Source organism: Pseudophryne corroboree, chromosome 4, assembly GCF_028390025.1.
Source record: "Pseudophryne corroboree isolate aPseCor3 chromosome 4, aPseCor3.hap2, whole genome shotgun sequence".
Lineage (NCBI taxonomy): Eukaryota > Metazoa > Chordata > Amphibia > Anura > Myobatrachidae > Pseudophryne > Pseudophryne corroboree.
In genome coordinates, this window is record NC_086447.1 from 564081796 (window position 1) to 564094203 (window position 12408).

General features: G+C 48.1%; 1 protein-coding gene across 2 annotated transcripts in view; it reads left to right on the forward strand.

The window, feature by feature from the left end:
• ECT2L (epithelial cell transforming 2 like) overlaps positions 1–12408 on the forward strand; it is a 257733-nt gene that overhangs the window by 99074 nt on the left and 146251 nt on the right. For both annotated transcript variants that reach the window (XM_063917439.1, XM_063917440.1), the window contains exon 7: positions 9217–9344. In XM_063917439.1, coding sequence (XP_063773509.1) covers positions 9217–9344 — 128 coding nt within the window. The remainder of the gene's footprint in view (positions 1–9216; positions 9345–12408) is intronic.

The following is a 12408-nucleotide window of genomic DNA, read 5'->3' on the forward strand; positions in this document are numbered from 1 at the left end:
AGCTTAGGGAGTTTGCAAGTGGAAAGATAGTCTCGGAGTTTAGAGACGTGATCAGTATCTAGAGTGGAAGGGAGATTGTACAAGGATGTATAATAATCCCGAAATTGGGCGGCCATTCGCGAAGGATCAAACGTGGCAGACCCGTCCGCACAGCGTAGGGATACAATGCGATTTTGAGTGCGTTTCGCTCTTAGTTTTTGGGCTAGCAGAGTGTCAGCCTTATCTGATTTCTCATAGAACCTCTGGCGTGCCCATAAGAGTGCCTTGACTGCCTTTTTGGTGAGGATTTGGGATAGCTGACCTTTAACTGCTAGGAGTTTGGAATACGTTTTCTTTCTGGGGCGGCGCTGATGCAGAAGGGTCAAGGCGGCAAGTTCTGTTTCTAAAACTCGGATCCGTTGGGCTTCAGTTTTCTTTTGGGCAGCCGAAAGGCTTATAAGGTAGCCTCGGATAGTGGCCTTATGTGCTTCCCATATTAGGGAGGGAGGGACGTCTGGAGTCGCATTTTCCGCATAATAGTTAGCTAAGGCGGTGGCAATATCAGCTACGGTGCATTTTTTAAGCAGGAGAGATTCATTTAGCCGCCAGAATCTGGTGGGGAGGGGTGAGGAGGATGAGATCTCGAGCAGAACAGCAGAGTGATCCGACCAGGAGATAGGGAGCGTCTGGGCACTGAGGAGTTTACGAGTAGTGTCCCGGTCAACGAACATATAATCTATGCGGGTATAGAGGTCGTGAGGCGGGGAGTAGTGAGTGAAACCCTTCGCTGAGGGGTACAAGGTCCTCCAACCGTCATGCAGGTTATATAGTGATAAATGTGTCTGCAGACTCTTGGCCAGTTTGGCGGGAGTAGAAGCAGTAGAGGCGGGGCGAGATCTGTCATGGAGTGGATCCAGTGTGACATTGCAGTCTCCACCAATTATAGTCATGCCCGTAGGAAGGCGGGATAGGCTGTCAAAAAAGGCTGTATATAGAGAACCCTGCTGCGTATTAGGGGCATATATGGAGGCCAAGATCAGGGGAGCTTGGTTATAGGAACATGGGGGGTCCGAGACAGTATCGTGAACAGTTATAGGGAGGCCTCGACGGATCATAATAGCGGTTCCCCTTTGTTTGGTAGGCATGTTTGAATAATAGACATGTGGAAATTGTTTGCAGGACATAGAGGGGTGTGGGGGTTTAAAATGGGTCTCCTGAATTAGTACCACATCAGACTTTTGACTGTTAAAGAATTGGATGGCCATGGCTCGTTTGGTGGGAGAGTTAAGGCCATTAGCATTAACCGATATAATTTTCAGGGTCATGGTGGGAAGAGCTGTGGGCGACGCAAATAGAGGGACGGGATGGGACCGGTCCGACCATGGGGATGGAGAGGAGGAAAGGAGGAATAGAGGAGGAGAGAGAAGGGGAAAGAGTCTGTATGAGAATACAGAGGGGGAGAACCTTTTCCTGTAGAAGGGCCAGGTTTAACACTAAAAGGAAAAACGCCGTCCTGGCGTATCCTTCGGGGGGGGGGACGTGGCTTTGTGACAGAACGATAAGTAGGGTAAGGAGGAGCATAGGGGAGGGAGAGGTTGTAATAGGAACGACCAAGTGACAGGGGGAATAAAGGGAGCTAGGAGGATCGCATTATTAAGATAAATAGGAGTAGTGTGAGCGGTATAGACATAATGAGGGAGAAGGCTAAAGCATGTAGTGATGTCAGGTACTAAACCAACATCAGTCCTACCAGGAGATTATGAACAGTAACAAATGAGCGCCATGCTAATCATGGGCCAACATGAACAAACATGAAAACAGACTATAGAAAAAAAAATAAAAAAAAATAAACAACTTGACACTCACGTGTAGCCAAGCGGACCGCGCCGCCCATGGCGTCACAGCCAGTCGGCCACGCGGAGGGCCTGAGTAAACACATGCGATTACATAGCAAGTCAAGGTATTAAAGTATGCAGATTAGAGCATTCAGCAATTATACATATCACATTTAACAAGGATTGTATCATGGGGTGCCTGAGAGCAGTCAAGTAGAAGACCACGCCGGGGCCCTTGGGCTCGAGATTAAGGGCGACATCTGGTCTTGGGTTGATTCAGGGAGATCTTCAAAAATGCCGAAAGTTTTAAGTAGGTCAGCTCCTTGTGTTGGGGTCTTGACTATGAAGGTCTTTCCGTTCTGCGTCACTTGCAATAGGAAGGGGAAGCCCCATTTGTATTTTATGGAATGGGCCCGAAGAACTTTGGTGATGTGGGCTAGGTCTCTGCGCTTTTTGAGGGTGGAGGGGGCGAGGTCTTGGAACAACTGTAACTGGGATCCGGCATAAGAGACCGTCGAAAGTCCTCTAGCCGCCAGCATGACTCGCTCTTTGGTGGCGTAGTAATGAAAACGTATAATTACGTCACGTAGTGGTTGGGTCGGAGGCGGTCTAGGGCGGAGAGCCCTGTGGGCACGGTCCAGCTGGAGAAGGGCCTCGGAGACATCCGGCGTTAGTTGCAAAAAAAGGTTCTCCAGATACTCAGGAAGAGAGCTAGAAGCCACACTTTCAGGGATGTTGCGGACTCGGATGTTATTCCGACGGTTGCGGTTGTCCATATCTTCTAGTTGTTCTTTGTATGCTTCCATATCTGCCCGAATATCCGAAAGTTCCTGCTCCACCACCGTTTGAAATTGGCAGACGTCGTCCACTTTGCGTTCAAGTGTATCCGTGCGAGAGCCCAAGTCGGCTATTTCAGATCTAAACTCAGTTAAAACCGATCTCATTTCTGACTGGATCGTTTTCGTAACGATAGCCACCACATCTTGAGTGGTCAGTGGGCTACCGGAGGCGGCGATGTCAGCAGGGTCAAAGGATTGATCAGTTGAAGGCGAGCTCCGGGTGGAGGAGCCGGCCCTCTCCCAAGCACGCAGGACACTAGCTTTAGGTATCTGAGAGTTCTTGCGGTTCTTTTGTGACATTGTAAATGTTGCTTCTCGTGTCAGCGTGTTAGAATAATGCAATATGCACGGTAGAGCTCCCTGTCACTTCGTGGTCGTTATGCTTAAGGAGCCATGGGCTCCATGTGGCTCAGCTAGCGGGGAAGGGAGTTTGGTTTGGTAATATAGTACAGATCACACTTGCGGACCGTTTCTGTGGAGGGCAGGCGGTATTAAGGCTATCTATACACCCGCGATGTAGGACCGCTGTTATCTTTGCGGTTATCCGCCGGGCTCAGAGTGGCCGAGTGATCGTTGGCTCCCAGGGAGCGGCCTCCTCAAATGGTGAGGGGGGCAGCCAGGCGTGTGTGACGGAGGATAGGCCACAATCGTGTTCTGTAAGCCCGTACAGAGCGCGGGGTTCCCCGAGTATGCGGCGCAGGGTGCCGTGGCGCATAGGGCCCGGGAGTCCTGTGTCGCCGTCCCCGGACAAGTCGCTGTTCGCAGGGGTGAGGGAGAGGTATCGCGGGTCCCGCGTAAGGCTGCGGGTCGCGTGGGAACTCCCCCGCTGAGTCGGAGAGCGTGGTGCCCCCGCGTCTGATGGACTCTGCTGCGGGTTGAGGGTATATACTGGGTTCAGTGTATGCAGCACAGGCCAGGTGCAGTGTGTATGCTGCGGGTATATAGGCAAGAGATATGGATCAGCTGCTGGGAGTGTGTAAAGGTCCCTGCAGCACACACATCAACAGCCTGTAGCAACCTGGATAGGCCTGAGAGTGTGCACGCAGGAGTTCCTTATTTATAGCTGTTTCCCCTGTAGTAAGGGCTCACCTCACAGCCCACAAGATGGCCGCCGCCGCTCAGTGAGTGCTCCCAGAGGTCCTCCGTGCGCTCCGTTCCACGGCTCCCGGCGCTCTGTATAGGCGATGGGGTCCCCACAGTGAAAGGTGAGTCAGTCTCCAGTGGGCTATGTGGTCGGAGGCTCGGTCACAGGGCCTCCGTGCGCAGCGTCCCGGCCCGTCGTCAAAATTGAGTCCCCGACTTGGTAGACGTGGGAGGGCCGCAACCCGCGGAGACGGCCGGAGCCGGCTCCCGATTCCGCGGCACCTACCCACGAGTATGGGGATGTTAGGGAAAGGAGAGGGGGTGAGATGGGACTGGGAGAGGGGTGTCTGTGTGTGGATAAGGGACTTTTTGTAGCTCTGTAAGCCGGAGCTCCACACAAACACGTCCACTGCAGTTGCCAGCCAGGCCACGCCCCCCCTCATTAAATATTTTAGTGAGGGCATCGACTATCCCCGGACCTTGTATATCTTCCGGCAGCCCCCTGACGCGTAAGTTGTTTTGCCGACCTCTGTTGTCAAGGTCGTCCTGGCGTCGACACATCGCTTTCAATTCCTGAGCCTGAAGTGCGACAGTATCACGGAGTTTCCCTTGAAATGAGGAGACTTCATCTACGTGGTCTTCCATATCTGAAACCCGATGGGATATTTGAGAGAGATCTGCCTGAAGTACAGAGATCTCAGATTTAACCGTGTCCCGTATCTTTTGTTCCAGATCCAGAAAGTCTCTTTTGGTAAGCAAATCTTTTTTAGTAGGAAGAGAATGCAGATAGGTTAAAACATCAGCCATAGAGGCCTTACATCCCTGGTCAAGCGGCGTAGAGTCGGCTCCCGCCATCTGTATAGCGTCGTCAGGTGAGCCAGAAACAGAGGATGATGAACGAGCGTCCTCGCTTTCTAAGTCCGGTTGAAGATAGCGAAACAGATTAGATTGTAGAGACTTGTCACCGGGTTTCTTAGCCGCAGAAGATTGCCCTCCTTTCTTAGTTTTCCCCATCTGCAGACGTTTTACATAATAATATACAGTGAAACAGAGGAAAGTCACAGTAGTGGATCATCAGCATTCCATATCCATCTTGCAGAGTTCCCGCTGCTTTAAGAGTGTCCCAGGCTATGACATCAGCCACCAAACCCCATGGTATGCGGGTGATTCAGGGGGTCATGGCATAGAGCAAAAATAAATTTCAAGGCATTAATGCTGCAAAGGTGAGGTCTGAGTTGACTGTGAGTCAAGTATATATTTATCAATCAGAGTATGTACACAGACAGCAGGCACCACTGGGAGCAGCTAGAGGAAAATGCAGCTAAAGCCCTGAAGCAGCAGAAAGTGTGTAGGTAGGGAGCTGAGGTGAAGGCAGAACAAGCAGGGCTGCTGTGAGGAATCACTGCCTCTGTATTGGGAATATGTGCTGCTGGAAGCAAGGTAAGATGGCAGCCACTGTGAGGACATGCAGGGAGATCAGCGCAGTGTTCCTGGCGGGCCCAGGCCCTTAGGAGGATTCCCCTCCATTGTGAGGTACCTGATGGTCTGCAGGAGGTCTCCGCTGTGTGGGGAGTGTGTGGGTTGTCCATGGGCCGCTTCACGGGTCCCGCCGCCGCGCCCCGGAGCTCTTCGTCGGGCCACCTCCAAACTTGAGGCCCCGGCTTCAGGACAGGAGGTAGGCCACGCGTTCGCGGAGGCTAGTAGCGGCGCCCGGCTGCATGGGGCCGATCCACAGACTACCCAGGGCCGTAGGCAGACCTCAGGAAGGCAATGGAGATCAGAGGGAGCAGTAGGAAGGTAGTGTTTAGGGCAAGATATGCAGGAGCCCCTCTGCTGCACGTCTTCACGAGACCACAGCCAGGCCTCGCCCCCCCAGCCGGTATATTTAAAAGGGTAGCAACAGCACTGTGGCTCCTTCTTTGTGATTATTTTATTGAAGAGAGGTAGGCTGGGCTGTGTACCCGGGTGGGATATGAAAGAAGGGGCCAAGGGAGAGCCCTCCACAGCGTTGGTGGAAGCTCACCTCAGGTGCAGAGAAAGTCATCTTCCAGGAGTCCCAAGGTATCCTCCAAGGGACACAGTGCGGCAGCCAGCAGTTATTAGCAGACCCGAGTCCTCCTCTCCCTTCAGGGCCTCTGCAAGAAGGGGATCTAACAAGGGAGCTCCGTTTAAGATGGCCGCCGGGAGCTGTGGAGTGTCATGCCTGAATTTTTAAAGCGACAATCATTTACAAGTTAAAACCAGGTTGTTCCATTTCTGGAACATTTTTCAAGCAGGTGTTTGGCAGATTGGACTTCGTTTATAGCAAACCCATTAAACAGTGGTTATCATGGGGCTTCTGGGTTTGTGAGTAATGTCCCATTGACGTATGACATCTTTGAAATAGAATTCATAAACTATATGGCTATTCAGAGTTGTTGTGCTTTTCCATGAGCCGCAAAATGTATTTTTAACATGTTGATCGCAATTGTACTTGTAATGTTGGGTAGATAGTCCACCTCAAAACAGCCAGAAAATGAATCCACCAATACAAATTTCTCTCCACATCTCCACAATCAAAGATGTTTACAGCAACAATGGACCAGGGAAGGTCAGGCACGTTGTGGAGATTCCTTGGCGTGACGGGCTCAGGGAGAATTACAGGAAGCACAAGCAGCCATGATACACTCAATATCAGCTGAGATGGAAGGCCACAACAGAGCATCTTTGGCACTGCATATGGAACCTTGGCATTCCACCCCATGTGCACCTAATAATTGTGCAAACCATGGAAAATCTGGGAAATTACATATCATTGTTCCCCATTAGGTGGATATCATCAAAGAAGGTGAGTTCATCATGCTTGGCACAACTTAGGTCATGAGCAGGGATGGACTGGGGCAAAAAAAATCAGCCAAGCATCGTGTCTGTGCACCTACAGAAATGGGGGCATGGCCACACATTAAGGCACGGCCTGCTGGCCAAAACAGAAAGATGAGAGGCAGATCTGCTCAGCCAGGCCTCCAGGTGGCTGAACTGGCCTATCAGGCTATCGTCCTTCTGGCATTTGCTAGATGACCAGACCGGCCATGGTTGTGAGACAATTCCCAAAAACTTGAAGGCCAAGCATCAAGAACAACAAGTAATAAATGTCATCATTCAACATAGCTGCATGGAGCTCCTCCAAATGCATGGAGGACCATACATCCAGCTCCATCACATTAAAAAAGGCGAAAGCATTGAGCTTGTTGTGCTGCATGCAAACAGCACCCAGACCCTGCTAAGAGGCATCCATAGATATACAGTGCATCGGGAAAGTATTCACAGTGCTTCACTTTTTCCACATTTTGTTATTTTACAGCCCTATTCCAAAATAATAAATTCATTTTTTCTCTCAAAATTCTACACACAATATCCCATAATGCCAACGTGGGAAAAAAGTGTGTTTTTTTTTTTTTTAAGATTTTTGCAAATTTATTAAAAATAAAAATCTAAGAAATTACATGTACATAAGTATTCTCAGCCTTTGATCAATACTTTGTTGATGCACCTTTGGCAGCAATTACAGCCTCAAGTCTTTTTGAATATGATGCCACAAGCATGGCACAACTATCTTTGGGCAGTTTTGCCCTTTCCTATTTGCAGCACCTCTCAAGCTCCATCAGGTTGGATGGGAAGCGTCTGTGCACAGCCATTTTCAGATCTCTGCAGAGATGTTCCATCGGATTGAAGTCTGTGCTCTGGCTGGGCCACACAAGGACATTCACAGAGTTGTCCTGAAGTCACACCTTTTGATATCTTGGCTGTGTGCTTAGGGTCGTTGTCCTGCTGAAAGATGAAATGTCGCCCCAGTCTGAGGTCAAGAGCGCTCTGGAGCAGGTTTTCATCCAGGATTACATAAAATAGTGCTCTATATAATCAGATATAAAGAGGTAATCAGGTGCAACTATTAGCTTTAGCTAATAAAAACAGTTTAGTACTCTGGATAAGGAATGATGATTTAAATAAAGTTTTAGCGCTCTCTGTATATATTTATATACATATGTTTTCTTGTTTCATCCAGGCTATCTCTGTACATTGCTGCATTCAGCTTTCCTTCTAGCCTGACTAGTCTCCCAGTTCCTGCTACTGAAAAACATCCCTATAGCATGATGCTGCCACAACCATGCCTCACTGTAGGGATGGTATTGGCCTGGTGATGAGCGGTGCCTGTTCTCCTCCAAACATGACGCCTGGCATTCACGCCATAGAGTTCAATCTTTGTCTCATCAGACCAGATCATTTTGTTTCTCATGATCTGAAGAGTTCTTCAAGTGCATTTTGGCAAACTCCAGATGGGCTGCCATGTGCTTTTTACTAAGGAGTAGCTTCCGTCTGGCCACTCTACCATACAGGCCTAATTGGTGGATTGCTGCAGAGATGGTTGTCCTTCTGGAAGGTTCTCCTTTCTCCACAGAGGAATGCTGTAGCTCTGACAGAGTGACCATCGGGTTCTTGGTCATCTCCCTGACTAGGGCCCTTCTCCCCCGATCGCTCAGTTTAGACGTCCGGCCAGCTCGAAGAAGAGTCCTGGTGGTTTCGAACTTCTTCCATTTACGGATGATGGAGGCCATTGTGCTCATTGGGACCTTCAAAGCAGCAGATACTTTTCTGTACCTTTCCCTAGATTTGTGCCTCAAGACAACCATGTCTCGGAAGTCTACAGACAATTCCTTTGACTTCATGCTTGGTCAACTGAATTTACCACAGGTGGACTCCAATTAAGCTGTAGGAACATCTCAAGGATGATCAGTGGAAACAGGCTGCACCTGAGCTCAATTTTGAGCTTCATAGCAAAGGCTGTGAATACTTCTGTACATGTGATTTCTTAGTTTTTTTATTTTTAATAAATTTGCAAAAATATATAAAAAAAACTTTTTCACATAGTCTATATGGGGTATTGTGTGTAGAATTTTTAGGGAAAACATGAATTTATTAAATTTTTGAATAAGGCTGTAACATAATAAAATGTGGTAATAGTGAAGCGCTGTGAATACTTTCCGGATGCACTGTAAGTAGCTGAAGATACAGGTAAAAAAAAATCTAAGGATGTTACTGCTGGTTAACATAGACATCAGTTAGAGATAGCAAAATCATGTTGTACATTCCAGCATCACTCTGTGTCCAAGTGCAGATGACGAAGTGGATCTGTAACCTCACTGTAGCTGAGCATGATCTTGGAGAGGTAATTAGAAATGCCCAGAAAATGATAAACTTAGTATGTCATGATTTTGCAAAAGTAGCCTTCAAAGATGTGTGCTCCATGTTAAACTTTGTTAAACTTAACTGAAGTGCATCTGGCGTGTATGAGTTTACAAGGGAAGGGAGCACAAACACATCATTAAGATTTAAAATGCCTGCTCTCTTCTGCATACATTATACCCCAATGTATTTACAATGTTCTCCAATGGACCCACAGAAAGCATTTAATATAAGTAGTAATATATATTTATTATTTTTAGGGACAGAAAAAAGGCTCCGACAAGACTCTGACAAGTCAGCTGAAGGAGGAAGTCTACAACACACCAAGCTTCACGTTGGCTGTGGAAAAGGCGCTTGTCCAACAATCATTAGTCTCTTTGCCGAAAAGGTAGAAATTCAGCAATAAAATGTAGAGAATAACTGAGTCTGTAACCATGCTAGGCACACCTTACTGTTCTGTTCAGAGCAAGATCTTATTCTGTGTTCCCAAGTCACTTGGAACAGGAATATCAACATTTCTTGTTTTACATGAAATGCTTCATCTCCAATAGCATTACATTACCGTTCAGTGTGTTTAATGGTCCATTCCCACTGCTTTAACAAGATTTAACATACAATAGAGTAAAAAAAAAAAGACACTTACAGTAGTACATTTTTACAATAGTTTTACCAATAGAGTTGTAGTGTGACTGCACCAACTGTCACTGGCGTGCGCAGCACATTTTATTAGGGGGTGCACCGTTGGAGAGGTGTGTCTAGCACCGCCTTTTGGGCGTGTCTAGCACCATCTATTGATGGTCCACGCATATAAAATATCCACCCTTGTACCAATCCTAATAAAGCAGATTTATTGTCAGATGTTGTGATATGCACCAAACAAACACCCCTGATGGCAATCGCTGCAATTACACTGCTCCTCCTCAGCCTGGTCTGGCTCCCACTCTCTTTCCCATGCAAGCTGCAGCAGCTTACTTACAAGTCAGTCACTCACTGACAGTTGCAGACTAGTATTGCCACTGCTGGAAAAACGAGTGACGTGTCACTGTTGCTGCCGACCGCCTGCCAGTATTGAACTTGTCTTCCTAAGAGGAACGCTGGCTGCATGTTGCTCCTCATCAGTGGCTGGCGTTGGCATAGCATAGAAGGAGAGAGGTGGGCATGTGGCGGGTGTGACGGGTGGGCGTGCGAGCAGCATAACATAATCACATCACACTGTTTTTGTACATGGAGGTGGAGCCGGGAGTTTGAAAGCCGGTGGCAGTGGCACCCTTGATTGACCCAGGCGTTCAGTCAGTAATACAGTCCTGACAGGGTGCAGCGCGGAGGGGACAGTAATCTGCCTGCTCGGTGATTGCTGCATCAGGCATGTGAGATCGGGGTGCCAGACATTAGGGGGTGCCTGTGCGCACCAGGCACCCCCCCTGCGCACACCTATGACTGGTGGTCACTGGTCAGCAAAATTCTGCACTGTACTCCTCCTATATATTACTGCTGGTCCCCAGTCCCCACAATAAAGCAGTGTGAGCACAGATATATGCAGCACACTGAGCACAAATATGGAGCGTTTTTCAGTCAGAGAACGTATTATACTGGTGGTCACTGGTCAGCAAAACTCTGCACTGTACTCCTCCTATATAATACTGCTGGTCCCCAGTCCGCACAATAAAGCAGTGATAGCACAGATATATGCAGCACACTGAGCACAGATATGGAGAAATTTTCAGGCAGAGAACGTATAATACTGGTGGTCACTGGTCAGCAAAACTCTGCACTGTACTCCTCCTATATAATACTGCTGGTCCCCAGTCCCCACAATAAAGCAGTGTGAGCACAGATATATGCAGCACACTGAGCACAGATATGGAGCGTTTTTCAGGCAGACAACGTATACTGGTGGTCACTGGTCAGCAAAACTCTGCACTGTACTCATCCTATATAATACTGCTGGTCCCCAGTCCCCACAATTAAGCAGTGTGAGCACAGATATATGCAGCACACTTAGCACAGATATGGAGCTTTTTTCTGGCAGAGAACGTATAATACTGGTGGTCGCTGGTCAGCAAAACTCTGCACTGTACTCCTCCTATATATTACTGCTGGTCCCCAGTCCCCACAATAAAGCAGTGTGAGCACAGATATATGCAGCACACTGAGCACAAATATGGAGCGTTTTTCAGTCAGAGAACGTATAATACTGGTGTTCACTGGTCAGCAAAACTCTGCACTGTACTCCTCCTATATAATACTGCTGGTCCCCAGTCCCCACAATAAAGCAGTGTGAGCACAGATATATGCAGCACACTGAGCACAGATATGGAGCGTTTTTCAGGCAGAGAACGTATAATACTGGTGGTCACTGGTCAGCAAAACTCTGCACTGTACTCCTCCTATATAATACTGCTGGTCCCCAGTCCCCACGATAAAGCAGTGTGAGCACAGATATATGCAGCACACTTAGCACAGATATGGAGCGTTTTTCAGGCAGAGAACGTATAATACTGGTGGTCACTGGTCAGCAAAACTCTGCACTGTACTCCTCCTATATATTACTGCTGGTCCCCAGTCCCCACAGTAAAGCAGTGTGAGCACAGATATATGCAGCACACTGAGCACAAATATGGAGCGTTTTTCAGTCAGAGAACGTATTATACTGGTGGTCACTGGTCAGCAAAACTCTGCACTGTACTCCTCCTATATAATACTGCTGGTCCCCAGTCCGCACAATAAAGCAGTGATAGCACAGATATATGCAGCACACTGAGCACAGATATGGAGAAATTTTCAGGCAGAGAACGTATAATACTGGTGGTCACTGGTCAGCAAAACTCTGCACTGTACTCCTCCTATATAATACTGCTGGTCCCCAGTCCCCACAATAAAGCAGTGTGAGCACAGATATATGCAGCACACTGAGCACAGATATGGAGCATTTTTCAGGTAGACAACGTATACTGGTGGTCACTGGTCAGCAAAACTCTGCACTATACTCCTCCTATATATTACTGCCGGTCCCGAGTCCCCACAATAAAGAAGTGTGAGCACAGATATATGCAGCACACTGAGCACAGATATGGAGCGTTTTTCAGGCAGACAACGTATACTGGTGGTCACTGGTCAGCAAAACTCTGCACTGTACTCCTCCTATATAATACTGCTGGTCCCCAGTCCCCACAATAAAGCAGTGTGAGCACAGATATATGCAGCACACTGAGCACAAATATGGAGCGTTTTTCAGTCAGAGAACGTATAATACTGGTGTTCACTGGTCAGCAAAACTCTGCACTGTACTCCTCCTATATAATACTGCTGGTCCCCAGTCCCCACAATAAAGCAGTGTGAGCACAGATATATGCAGCACACTTAGCACAGATATGGAGCGTTTTTCAGGCAGAGAACGTATAATACTGGTGGTCACTGGTCAGCAAAACTCTGCACTGTACTCCTCCTATATA